Genomic DNA, 14,751 nt, shown 5'->3' on the forward strand with positions numbered 1-14,751 from the left:
GCCAGCCTGGCGTTCGCCGGTTCAGATCCCGGGTGCAGACCTATGCACCACTTGTCAAGCCATGCTGTGGCAGGCGTCCCACATATAAAGTACAGGAAGATGGGCACGAATGTTAGCTCAGGGCCAGTCTTCCTCAGCAAAAAGAGGAGGATTGGCGGCAGATGTTAGCTCAGGGCTAAGCTTCCTCAAAAAAGAAGAAAGAAGAAAAGAGGGCCAGCATCCCTCCTGGGCCCTGATAGGTTGGAATATATGACAAACCAGATTCTGCCTGTGCTGGATAAGCTAATAGTACTCTTTTTGGTTTGTGGACTACACTACTCCTTTCCTTTCAAGATGAAAATAGAACTGAGGTCCTAACCATAAAACTCTAGAGGTTAGAGCTGAGTCCTTTGCATGTTCTTCTCATTGACTAGTAAATTAATTACTAGTAACTGAATTAAGGTCACTCCCTAAAGAGAACAGAAAAAAAAAAAAGAAAGCACAAAAAGAAAAGATAGCACAAGACCACCATATCTTTGCCTTGAAGGACTACATTATTGTGTAGAAGACATAGCATAAGTTCCATTTTTGGCATGGGGAAAAAATCAAACTTGGCTCTCTTGTGCAAGATGGGAGAGGAAAATCAAAGTTGGGCTGTCTCCAGAGCTTCTCAAGGTAGTTCCTCACTGCCTTACAACTTCAAGTCAGCGTTATCTATTCTAAGCCTCCAACAGAATAGAGAAAGCATGAATGCTAAGGAATGGAATTAAAATCTTCAGCCTCTAAATCCAGTAAACAAGAGTACTACTAGTAGGAATGGGGGACAAGACTGAACTGGCCCTGAGTGTGCCCACAATCATCTCCAGCTAGACAGGCAAACTTACAGGGATTGGATCGCAGTCCAATAGTCAGGTAAGTGAGTAGGTGGATAAGCAATAGCTAAATTGGGGTGAGTAAACCAAGAGGTTCAACTTTAGATACATAAAATTTGAGGATATGGCAAGAAATGTGTTAAAAATGTCCTGTGAATAACTGAAAACATGGGACTGGAGGGTTCCCAGTGAGTGACTGGAGATGGAGTTGGGAGAAATTAGCTTTATGGGTGATCTGATGTATTTATTCTAGTGGTAGCAGAACACAACTGCACCTAAATGTGCACAAAAGTCAAGAGTATGTTCAAGTGATAGGCTGATTCACATAAATGAACCATTTCAATTCAACAGATGTTTGCGTACCTGCTATGCAGGAGGTACTGTGTTCATGACTGCTTGGTTAGTATTGTTACTATAAATAAATATAGAATGAGGATGTATCTAGATCTTCTCTCCAGAAGTAAAATATAACCAGGTCTTCTCTGGTCTTTTATGATAAATCTTCAAAAGTTCCTACAACACCTGTCTGACTTCTAGTGCGTTATAAACCAACAGTAGCACCTGGCCTTCAGAATTGGGTATCTTCTTTCTAGCTCCATTGAATCCTTCATATTTAATAAATCTGTCTTTGTATTTAATAAATACAATATTTACCTTTTCTATAAAAGCACCTCATCCCCTAGAAACATAAAATTCACTTTTTTCGCTTTTTATTATTTAAATGGAATCCAACAACACTAAAGGAAAATTTTAAATATAGATTCTTTAAATAAAAAAGTAATGCATATTTATTGGAGAAATTTTAGAATACAGAGAAACAAAAAAAAGGTAAAAATCTCCTATAATTTCACTACCCAGAGTTAATCATTCTTAATATTTTGTAGTATTACATTCCAGTCTTTTATATGTGTTCATAAAGATGTGATCACATTGTATATAAGGTTTTTAACTTGCTCTTTTTATTTATCAGTTTGTGTTCTTCTATATTATTTTTAATGATAGCAGAGTATTTCAATGTATGGGTTTTAACGTAAGTTACTTGACCTGTGCCTTTATATTATTGGGCATTTAAGTTGCTTCCAATCTTCCTAAACAATAATTGTAAACAATATTACAATAGGTAGCCAAAATCTATATAAATATTCTTCATTATTTCCTTCAGATGGATCTTAGGGGTGGGCAAAAAATTTGCCCATTTTAAAGGCTTTTGATCCATTTTACCAAATATATATCAGAAACAATATACAAATTTTGCATCTACAAAGATTATAACAGCAACGTATGAGACTGTACCAGGAAGATATGAGACTGCATACTTTTGAAACCTGGCCAATATTAGGATTACAATGTTTTAAGTACAGGTCTATTTGACAGGTAAAATGTTATTAGGGGTATTTTGTTATTTGTACTTCTATTTGCAATTTCTTCACTCCAAAACATTTTCAGAAGGAAAAAGATACACCGTAATCAAATTACCCTGTCACATGAAGCTGTGTTCGTATTTCTGTATTCCCATCCAGTCTTTATACAAATACATATAGACATCCAACGAGTTCATACGTGCCTATTTAGCACCATACTTGACATTTGCTAAGCTGTCACTTTTCATACACAACTCATATTTTACACATGCTTTCTAAATGAAGATACTTCAACTGCCTTCAATGTAGAAAAGAAAAAGTATATCTAAGGAGTTTTAAACATAAAGACGTGCAGCAAATTGACCAGCATATAATATATAACCAAGCCTTATCCCGTATTAATACAATGGGTGAAATGTACATGTCATAAAACCACAATCAGTTGCAGTAATTGGCCAAAGTGAATACCTATTCCTTTGTAAATTCTAATCTATCTGATAAAGAATGCACTAATGGAAGAGGATAGTCCTCATTAAGCTTAGAAGAAGAAAAGTAAGACAGCAAGCACTTGTCACTGTGTCCCTAGTGCTGTCCAGAAAAGAATAGTGACGACCATCCTGAGGGTTCAAACAAGGAGATGGAGACTTCATACCATCACAGTTGAGGCCACTAAAATCACCATGCTCATCAAGCAACTTTCGGATTATAGTTGGCTTCTCATATAAGTTTTTCTCCAAACTAGGGAATATGCTGACCAGTCAATGCAAACTTCTACTCTATTTGACAGTGATTTTTCTTCCTGGAAAATTAATAAATTGGCATGTTTGTTTCTGGAGAATTTCTTATGTGTTTGCCTGATCCTAATCAACTCTGGGCATACTGACAAAATTGAATTTTTAGACTAGCAAAGCTAAGGCCAAGACACTGGACTATTGTGATCCAAATAGTTAATACCATCCTAAGAGACTGCTTGACCTCTCAAGGCACTCTGTGATCACAACAGTAATTGTATATGTTGAACCTTGACAGAATTCATAAAAATGACAAGAAAAAATTAAGACCCAGCTACATGCAACACAATGGATGGATTTTATAAACATAACGTAGAGTGAAAGAAATAAGACATTAAAAAAACCAAACATAGAACATGATTTCATTTACATAGAGTTCAAAAACAGGTAAAATTAATCTCAATTGTTTAGTGATATACATAGGTCTTGAAGCTATGCAGAAAAACAAAGAAAAAAGTAATCTCAGGATAGTATTTACCTCTAGTCTGGTAGGAGTTGGAGGGAGTTGTGATCTGGAAGGACACCCAAGCGATTTCTGGAGTGTGGGCAATGTTCTATTTCTTGATCTGAATGGTGCTTATATGGGTACCTGCTTTATTACTAGTTGTTAAATTATATATTTGTGTTTAAAGCATTTTTCTGTGTATGTGTTATATTCTGCAATTTTTTTTAAGTTTAAAAAGTTGAGACGAATGGATAAATAGGAAACAACAGAGTGGGGAGCGTGGGAGAGAACTAAGAGCACAGTCTCGAAAGTTAGATAGCTTTATTCAAATCCAAGTTCCACCAGTTATGAACTGGATGGCCTTAGGTAAGTTGTTTAACCTCTCTGTCCCTCAGTGTCAGCTACATGCCAAACACTGTGCTAGTCACTGAAGATACCAAGATAAGTAGAACTCAATATAAGCCTTGTGTCTGTGGAGCTTCAATCTAATGAGAAAGCAGAAATTAATCAAATAATCACACAAATAAATGTAAAGTTAGAGCTGTCATAAGTTCTATGAACACCTTAATAAATCTGGCGAGGGGGAAAGAAACTTAAAAAAAATGACAGACAGTGCTAATGAGAACTTATAATAGGAGATTGGATCTATTCAGGGAGGTCAAGGGAGGTTTTTCTGAGGAAATCACCACCAAATTGAGATCTGAAGAATTATGAAGTGTTAACTAGGTAAGGAGGAATAGGAGGGAATATTCAAGTAAAGGTAACGGCATGCATCCAAAGAAAGGCCATGTGGCAGAGGAAGCATGACAAGAGCAAGAAACTGAACAAGCTATAAGAAGCTGGAGGAGACTTGCGGGCTGGTCCATGCAGGACTTTGTTAGCCATTGTAAAGGGTTCTTTGGGAAGTAAATGAGGTTCTGTTTGTGAAGCAGTTTAGCATAGAGTCTAGAACGCAGTTCCATGGGTTAGCTGTTGTCGAAAGTAGATGAACAGAAAATTTATATGAGAAAATGCAGACTGAAAATAATCATGGAAAATTTTCAGTCAGGAATAAAATAAATAAAATTAATGTAGCAAAGTACCATTTCACACTGATTAAATTAGAAAAAATAAAACATACTATGATGCAGTATAGGTGCAGAGGTTAAGAGGTTTTAGAATCGAACAGACCAGAGCTTCAAATCTTGGCTTTGCCATTTCATAGGTAAAATGAAGATAGTACTTTTTTCTCTGGGTTGATGTAGTGATTAAGATCATATACAGTAAACCACTTAGATTGCCTAGCATATGGTAAGCAGTCAAAAAAATTTATCTATTATTATCTTTGATAGTTATTAAGACTAGCAAGGTGGTAAAGATGATAAATTCAGATATTGCAAATTAGAAAAGTTCTTTTGGAAATACATTTGGCAATACTTAACCAATTAGATGCTAATACTCTTTGACCTAGTTATAACACTTTTGGAGATCTAGCCTCAGGAAATAATTCAAAAGAAGGGGGAAACCTCATGAACAAATATACTTATTGCAGTGTTATCAATAATCATGAAAAATTAGAAATAACCTAAATGCTCAAAAATAGAGAAATAATTAAATTATTTGGGTGCCTACTATATGTCAGGTATTTTGTATATTTATTCTATTATCTTCACAGCAGTTCTGCAAGGTGAATATTATTTGTTCCTACCTTTTAGTGACTTTGTTCAAGGTCACACAGCTAATAACGGGCAGAACCTAAATTCAGACTCAGATTTATATGACTCCAAAGTTGTTACAAGTACAGATGATAAAGCAAGAATACCTGAAGTCAAAACTCAGTTCTACCACTTACTGGCGGTGTGGACCTGAGCAAGTCAGTCAACCTCTCTGTGTCTTAATTTCCTCATTTATAAAATGGAAAGTACCTTCCTCAATGGATTAAATAAGTTGATATATAAAAGTGTTTAGAAGAGTTTCTATAAGGGGTATAGAAGTATTAGCTATCATTATGATTATTCTTTCATTATACCATGCTGCATCAAAAGCCATAAATATAAATTTTAATTAACATGGTAAATAATTTTGAAATAATGTTAAGTGAAAACATGAGAATACAAAATTCTATCTATGCTATAATCACAATAATATAAAAGGCATTATATAAATGGACAAAAAGTAGAATTTCCACACCAAAAAAATTGCGTATGTTGGGATGTTGGTACTATAGTGAATTTATTTTCTTTTAACTTGCAGTAATATAGTTTTATAAGAGTAACAACAACAGGTATTTTTTTAAAGTACCTTTAGGAAATTTTTGGGGCCAGCCCCGTGGCCGAGTGGTTAAGTTCGCACACTCCACTTCGGCGGCCCAGGGTTTCACCAGTTTGGATCCTGGGTGAGGACATGGCCCATCAGACCATGCTGAGGCAGTATGCCACATGCCACAACTACAAGGACCCACAACTAAAATACACAACTATGTACCAGGGGGGATTTGGGGAGAAAAATAAGAAAAAAAAAAGGAAGAGTGGCAACAGTTGTTAGTTCAGGTGCCAATCTTTAAAACAAATTTTTTTAAAAAAAGAAATTTTTAATAGTGTGGTTGCATACTGTTGTTTCTGCTATATAGAAACTATACTAACTAGGGACTTACCCTCAGTCTAGACCTTTTAAGGGACTCAGTGTTATAGCAAGACACTATTACATAAAGCTTAATTTCACAGGCTCTGAAAGCACAGATCTGGGTTAAATTTCATGTCTATGGCTGAAAAGTTGGGTGAGCTTAGGCCAACTACTTTGCCTCTCAGAGCCTCAGTTTCCTCACCTGTAAGTCAGAGATCATAACTACCTCATAGGGTTTTTTTAATTGAATAGTATATAAGATAATGAATGTGATGCTTCCTTGACACCCCACCAAGACTATTGCGATTATAATCATTTAATAGAGTAATTAGTTGTTTAATGTCTGCCTCTCTAAAACATCCTCTAATGTCTTAGAAGATAATCTCCACCAAAGCATAGAGCATTGCATTGCATTGCCAGCCTCTAGCGCAATACTTTGCACATACTAAGCAATAAATATTTGAATGAATGCATGAAAACCTTTTGAAGTTGGTAGCAGCAGTTCTAGCTATAGAAAAGTTATTGAATTTAGTCTTGGCACAGGGAAAAGACCTAAGCAGCACAATATTGGCTTTAGCTGTCATAGCAGGGCTGTGTGCTCTGCACAAAGATACCTGGCCAAGGAGGAAGTTGGAACTGAAATCTAAGTCATGGATAGGGGGCAGGGTGCAGAGTGTCTACCTGGAAGTAGAGACAACTTTCAGTAATTCCCACAAAGCCACCCCCATTTAGGCTAGCGGTGGCTCAGTGTCACAGAATCAGTCCTCAAACCTCAGAAACATTAAATCCTGGGAGAATATATTAAAAAGCTTAGGTGGATGTGGGACATGACCAGGTGGAAAGCCCTCCAATTTAATGGCAGTATTTTACCTTGTCCAAGCAAGCAACCTAGCCCTGTTCACTCCTCCCCAATACCCCCAAAGCCACTCTCTCTCTGGTTTCTCAGCTGAACCTTTAGATGGGGCTGAGAGCAAGACTCTGTTTTTCCACTGGAGGACATGAGTCAGTGAACAGTGAGGTTCCACTTAATCACCACCCAAAAACAAGGTCCTTAAAATCAGGAGCTAGAAAAGTAAGGAAATGATTAATATAAAAGTCAGGATAGTGATTATTCCTTGGGCAGGGTAGGATGGTGGAGGGGCGGGTGATGAGGCGGGGTGGTGGGAATGGGGCTGAGGGACCTACAGGGGAGGAATATATAGAGGTTTTCTGGGGTCCATCAGTGTTCTGTTCCTTGACCTGGGTGGTGATTGCTTTATACTTACGATATTTTATGTACTTTTCTAAATGTGTATTATATTTCACAATTTTGAACAGCTGAAAAAAATACAAACTATAAAAAGTTTTTAAGCAGGGAAAAAAATGACCAGATTTGTATTATTAAAAGATCACTTGGGTGTTGAACGGAAAATTGATTGAAGGTGGGGCAAAGCCAGAGGCAGAGAAACAGGAGGTTATGTGGCTGCCATTAATTTGGTGAGAGATTATAATGACTGAGCTAATAAAAGGTAAAGTATTAGAGATGTTGTCTACATTATTTTAAAAAACAGAACCAAAATAAAACAGAGGCTGGCACTACCCCTTCAGGTCACTTTCTACCTCCATGTGTTGGGTGAATTTGGCTCAGGAGTTGTACTCCAGGGGCAGGCACATGTCTGAACAGGCACATAGGCCAGGATATTCCCCTTGCCTCCCTCCATGGTAACTCTACTCAGAGAGACTCAGACTGCCCAGCCAGTGGCAATGAGAGCACATTTTTTATGACACCATGATATTAACCAATATGAGCGGGCATAGGGGTTTCTATCATAATATATAATCACTCAATCATAATATCTAATCACTTGAGGCTTTATAGAGTGTTTTCACATCTACTATCTGGTACCAGAATGTTAGCTCCATGAGGGCAAAGGTTTTTGTTTTGTTCACCACTGTATCCTCAATGCCTAGAACTGAACTTTGTACATAGTAGGTGCTCAATAAATATTACTGAATGAATGACCACATTTAATTACTATTAATATTGATATTTAATTATCAAAACAATCCTGCGAGGATAGGCAGGACGTGAAATGTTGTCCCCATGTTAGAAGTTAGAAAACAGACATGGGGAGATTAAGGAACATGTCAAATAGTTGATAATTCGGTTGATGACAGAATCATCATTTAATTTCAGGTTTTGTACTTTACTTCCCTTATTTTTCCCTCTTCATAGATGAGGAGATAAGGTTTAAAGTTCTTACAGCTCTGAAACACCAGGTGAACGTATTCCCAAATACATAATAGGTACTATCAGATATCCAATGTCATCTGAGGTGCTAGGTTATAGGATGAATGAGGCCTACCCAGCTGCCAAGCATCAATAAGCACAGTTCCCTCAGAGGAGATTCAGGGTTCCTCTGGGTAATCAAATCTAGTTGACCCTAGGCTACCTTATACTTAGGTTTCTCTCCATGTCCCTCACTTGTCTCTACTCCCCATCCTAGCCATTCTACCTCTCCAAGCAAAAGAAGGCTAAGAAAACCCTGATATTGTAAAAACATGTTCTGTTTTTTTCCATAGGAAAAAAAAGGAAAGAAAAAATAAAGAAATTTGGTAGATAGTTTTGGTGCTTTTCAAGAGCCATTGGCACCAAATGGAATCCCATGGGGAGGCTAGAAACATAATGTTTTAGGAAAAGTTAATCTTAGTCTCTTTCCTCTTAATATTAATTAAAATTAGTCATTTGAAGCATAAACCACAACTCAAATACCTGAGAACCCCAAGGTTCAATCAATACTAGTATTTACACACCTGGAATTATATATGTCTTCTGTAAGATTCCTAGTCAAACTCTAAGAACCAGCAAACAAAATACTGAGAACAGTATTTTGGAGAGACTTTCTAAGACACACACAAACCACTCAGAAAAATCAAACTTTTAGGTTGCCTTCCCCGCTTCTCCTTCTGCAAGGTCTAATATTCACTTTATCCCAAGAGCAATTTGGTCTAGGAGCGTTGGACCATCATAGTCAGTTAAATCGTCTATGTAACTACCCTGAGATTGTTACACGTAGGACTCACCAGAAATTCATTGGCAAACTCCTCTTTGTTACTTTTCTTGTTTTGGGCCTCATCCAGGAACTTCTGCAGAATTTCTCTTTGGTCCATGCTGCAGGGCAAGAGAGACAGTCTATGAGTGGGTTAAGGGAGGGCATGTCAAATGCGTGTCATGGCCGAGACACCACTGAGAAGCAACTGCTGCCGCCTGAACGGAGCATGTTGAAGGCTGTGGTTTACTGACTTCATCACAAGCCCTAGAGGAAATTAGTACGTAACCAGCCTCTGTGGTCACACAACAAAGCCATCAACTGACTCCAGGGCCCTAGTGCCTTCCTTCTTAAGGAAGGAGCCTGGTTACAATTCAAGTTTTTAACAAACAAGAGGCTAACCAGAACATAACATGTGGTCTGCTTAGCTCTGAGACTGCTCCCCTCTCCCAATGTCAAGTAAAATTCACCTCTTTTCTTGCTTCCTAGAGAAAAGGAAGTAATTACAGGTCTCATTTGTGAGTGCTGCCTCTCCCCGTTTCCCCAGTGAGCACAAAGGCCCCGTTGACACCTTCTGTTTCGTCATGTCCCAAATAAACTGCAAAGTTCAGTTAGGCCCAGAAAGGGAGACAGACACTGTTTGGAGTAAGACATCTTCTACCTCTACTGTTCTCTCAAAAGTTTCTTGTCAGTGTGAGCAGTGGCAAACTTCTGTTCATCAAAGAAGGCATTTTTATTCAGAACTTTTAAGTTTGCCACATAGACCTCAAACTCTCTTTCGGATGAAACAATGTCAGCTGCTTCTGACAGTCTTTGTCTCCCCCAGTGCTGAGTAAGTGCTGACCTCCATTAAGGGAAGTATTGTTAATTTCAGGACCTCCCCGACCCTCCAGGACTTTTTGAGCTTCAGTTGGGTTCTGGATATAAAGACTGAGAGTATTGGTCTATATGGGTTCCAGGAGCACAGTGGCCTCTGTGAGGAGAACCTGATCAGGAAGTTGGCACAATGTCCCCTTATGTAATGCTAGTAAAAAATGAAGGAACGGAAAAAGAGTAAAATCAACCACCTTGCTGGCAACAGTATAACTTTCAGGGCAGAAATCCTGGAGAACTATTTCTTGAGACATTTCTACTTTGCAACCAATGCCTTGGAAAAGGCCATTGTTTCAGGAAGCCACGCTGTACCTGTGGCATTTTGGCCCTGTCTGACAAGCAGCCTGTTCTAGAAAAAGCTCCCAAGTCTCAGCTTGCATAAATTCTCTCCTCAATGGGCACAAACTCCCCGAACGTGTCTCACTGAGAGTGAGAACAAACAAAAATCAGCATGTCATCTCTGTGTGAGGACAGAAGTTCAATAAATAATATGTTAATAAAATTAGTCTGAAATATCCTGAAGAAAACTGGGAAATGTGGTGTTAGAACTTCCTCTATTTAAAATATTAGCAATCCTTTCTGTTTTGCAACATTATTCAAACTCCCTTTAGGAAATCCTGATTCTGAACGCTATTAGGCTGCATCCACCTTATTGAGCTTTATAACAGGAAAGGAAAGGTCATTAACATATCTCGCTTATAGGCAATGTGAAGCCAATAAAGAATTTCAATCCCAATCCACATAATAAATTAAAACGAACCATAATTCTTCAATAATGTTTGTTGAGAGTAGGATAGTATTTCTCAAATTATCCCCATCTGGCTTTAAAGGATAATTTCTTGTTGCTTTAAATAATGCAATATTTAATTTGGCTATTTTAAAACATATAAAATATGGGAAAATTTTTAAAAGCACAAAATTTCAGGTTCTCAATAACTAAAACCATGTAAAAATATTTACATAGTTAAATGAAGACTTAAAAGATGCAAAAAAATCAATGGTGTATGTGCTGGGATTAAGGATGCTTTTTAAAGTTCTTCTTTTAAAATTATTATACCATTTTTTAAATTAGAAAAAAACACAAAAATCCATTAATTTGTTTGACAAATTTAGTAGTACCCACTAAATGCTAAGCACTATGTTAGGGACTGGGTAAACAATAGTGAACAAGACAGAATACGGTGAAAAACACCCTTAACCAGTTAAGAAAGCATCTCAGGACTAAAGATATAGACATATTTACTGATAAAAATAAAAACATTCCAAACTAACTTACTTATTTGCAGAGTTGCAATGCATCACCCTAAAAGAAAAATAATTTTCTCTATTTGGACAAATAAGAGAGAAACCATTTCATAATCTCTCTGTCCCCTTAGAATGTCTTCACTTCCATCAAAGCTAGAGCTTTACTAATTAATACACAAAACGACACCTAATAAAATAAGATTTAGATCTATTTTTCTCAAGCCCATATTTCAGAACAGTCTCTAACTTTATTCTCTTCTTAGGGAGGGATAAGATAGAGATAGACATGAGATAAGAAAGAAAAACTTGCTTAGATGCCTCCGTAGTCCATTTACCCAAAATGTGAGGATCTGAAAATAGTATCTCAGCAGAACTGCAGATCTTTTTTAAAAGCAAGCAGCAGTTCTTAGGAGTCTGTTCTACTCTAAAACTAAAAGATATAGAAACATCGTGAAACAACCAAACCTCAAAAACCCACTTAGCTAAAAGGCCATTTCCTGAGCAGACCACTCAAGCAAGCAAAAAACAAACTAAAGGAGAAAACAAGAAACTTCAGTTTTATTTTTAACAAATCTAAGCTGCTACTTAATTTTTCACACTTCCTTCTACAGATAGTGGAGGGCAATAGAAGCATAATGGTTTTTGATGAAGATTCTGTTGACTCATTTGTATCTTGTGGGAGGATCAAGAGCTGGGGAGGGGAACAAGTCATGCAGCATAGATTGGCATTACCTAAGAATTTAAGAATTCACAATGAAACATTTAAACCAGTCTGGCATGAACCCTGAGTGAACACAACAATTCCATGCAGTAAAAGGCTCATAAACACTTTATCAGAACCATCAAGGGTAAGTTCTTGTGGAAAGTAAAACTGAATAAGCACCTGAAGAGGAGTAGGAAGGAACATCTTACTGCTGCCTCACGTGGCTCTGGTCTTTGCTCAGAAGGAAAATGATAATAGAGAGGAGTGCCGATCACACTGTCACCTGCCCCAACAAGAGGGGAGTGTGCCAGTTTAAGGGGAAACATCAGTGTCATGGAGGTCTGGAATTAAACGACGAAAAACTTTAACCAAAGAGAATGTCAGGGGAAATTATTAGGACAAGATAAACTAGTCAATAGGAAAGACCCTCAGGTTTCTCAGAACACCCTTTTCTCTCTGTGAGGAGGCATGTTTTACCCTGAGGAAGCCACTTACCAATCTTTGCTTTGGTTTCACTATTCCTACCTTTCCCTCCATCCCAGGGTCATTAATTTGATATGGGCTATATGTGTTATCTCTGAAACACTCAGTCCTCTGTAGGCATCCACTTGGCCACCAAGGCCTATTGGTCTTTTTTCCTCAATGTCTTTTAGAATCAACCTGTCTTTTCCATTCCCATGTTAACCATTCCCATTTTCACATCTGTATTCCTGCAGCAATAAACTCAGTTATCTTCCTATCTATATATCTTCTATTCTAGTAATCTCCTGGTAACCAAGGCTGGATGAAAGTTCTTAAAACTCCTCTTTAATGCTAAGGAACCAAAGTTCTTACTGATAATCTACAGGAACAAGTCCAGATTCCTCAGCTTGTCACCAAGCCCTTCCCATCAAGTGTCCTCACCCAGCCTATCCAACCACATCACCCATAGACAACCTTGTTCATTCTATTGCCACTTGTTTTTTCTCAGCTTTCCCCCTAATTTTCACCAAGATGAAAATAAAGCCATAAAGCCTAGTTACTCTTTTCTTCAAAAAATCCTGCCCCTAACACCATCTCACCATGACCTTCTCTTAGTCTGAATCCTTTCGGTATCAATCTTTATATTCAGCTATGGAAGTTTTCTTGGTTTCTTCACATGTTCCTTGTCTCCTATAAATTTATTTAAAGTGGGAATTTATTCAAAAGAAAACACATAAAATGCCTCCTGTAGTTTTAAGTTTATCAAAGGCGATGATAGTGTCTTCTATGCATTTGTATAACCCACAGTGCTTAACATGGTCTTGAGCATATGTAAAACAAGTCTACTGTGATAAAATACGCTATATAATGTGGTTAGGCTTTGGTGAGAGATCCACTCTGACTTGGTACTCACTGCATCAATTACTCCAGGTCTCTTGCCTGCACAGTCTATGTTTGTCTCTGGCTAGGCACTTTCCCTATGCCAGGAGCAGATGGGCCTTCCCTACGGGAAGGTTCGGGGACCTGGCAAAGAGCACTTCTTTGAATGCTGCTGCCCAAGCAGCAGGGCTATTGTTATGAAAGGAATGGTGCTGCTACTGAGGCACAGAGTCCAGGCCTGAAGAGCTGCAGTGACCAGAAAAAAATGACCTCCTTTATCTCCAGAATAGACCTGTTTCTCCTTTTATAAATGGACACAAAAGAGGCTTATGAAACACCTCTAGTGAAGCTTGTTTGCTTTGCTCATGTTTTCACATCATCCACAGCAGGAAAGTCCCCTACCCTCTTCCAGTCTGCTGCTTGTCACTATGGCATTCTGAGACCTCCTCAAGCTCTTCGGTTCACTTGCTGTGAACTTCATAGTCAGCTTTCCACATACCACACAGAGAATCATACTCTGCCTTTGGCCTCAGAAACACAATCCTCAAGAGGCAAAGTTCAGCTGATAATTTTCAGTTGATGCAATTTACCTTTTTTTTTTTTAATGGAGAGTCAAGACTCCTCGTGAGGCTTGGCATCTTGTTCAAAATATAATCAAACTTGAAGTCCCATCTTTTGTTTGACTGTTCATTCAGTATTGAGTCGTTCATTTAATGAATATTTATGAGTCCATATACATGTAAGAGAATGGGAAAGAGGGGTGCTACAGAAGTGTACAAGAAATTGTCTTCATACAAGGATCCTTTATTCTAGTAGGAAAGATAAGTACACAAATAACTATAAGGCCATTTGTGATAAAGACCATAAACGTGATGCAAACCAAATTTTGAGAAGGCAAAGATCACTTTTGATTTGGGTTATCTGGATAGCCTTCATGGAGGAAGTACCATTTGAATTGGGTTTTGAAGCTGTCTATAGAGCATGAGAGAAAGCAATATGAAACATAGGAAACAGTAGGAGGAAGGTAGCTTAGTGAGTGGCTCAGTTTGACTGGAGCATTGGCTATGTAGAGGAGAGTCTTGATTGATAAGGCTAGAAAGGAGGGTTAGGGCCAGACCCTGGGGGAATTTGAACACCAAGCTGAAAAGTCAGACTTCATTTGATGAGCAATGAAAAACTGCTGAAGGTTTTTTATTGTTTTTTGGGTTTTTTTTTTAAACATCTTTATTGAGGTAATATTGACATACAGTAAACTGTGTACAGTTTGATAAGTTTTGGCATGTGTGTACACCTATGCAACCATCACCACAATCAAGATAATGAACATATCCAGTCACCTTCAAAAGTTCTACTGAAAGATTTTAAGAAATGGCAATCAAAGGAATGCTTTGGGAAAATTTTTCTTGATTTTTAAAATAATAAATGCCCCCTTCTGATAAGTTTTTTGAAAGTCTCATAATCTCCTTCAGTGGTATGTAAAATTTCAAAATAAATTATACCATATCTAAAAA

The 14,751-nt window shown here is 37.7% G+C and overlaps 1 protein-coding gene across 5 annotated transcripts in view; it reads right to left on the bottom strand.

The window, feature by feature from the left end:
• Window positions 1–14,751, bottom strand: part of PTPN22 (protein tyrosine phosphatase non-receptor type 22) — a 59,342-nt gene that overhangs the window by 40,449 nt on the left and 4,142 nt on the right. For 2 of the 5 annotated variants that reach the window (XR_011494912.1, XM_070487074.1), the window contains one exon: window positions 9,113–9,200. Coding sequence is in view for 4 of the 5 variants with exons in the window: in XM_070487074.1 (XP_070343175.1) it covers window positions 9,113–9,200 (88 nt within the window). In the remaining variant the exon portion in view is untranslated. Of the gene's footprint in view, window positions 1–9,112; window positions 9,330–14,751 lie in introns of those variants that run through there. The other 3 variants (XM_044749127.2, XM_044749131.2, XM_070487075.1) reach the window with 2 other exon arrangements.

This window comes from Equus asinus, chromosome 16, assembly GCF_041296235.1.
Source record: "Equus asinus isolate D_3611 breed Donkey chromosome 16, EquAss-T2T_v2, whole genome shotgun sequence".
Classification (NCBI taxonomy): domain Eukaryota; kingdom Metazoa; phylum Chordata; class Mammalia; order Perissodactyla; family Equidae; genus Equus; species Equus asinus.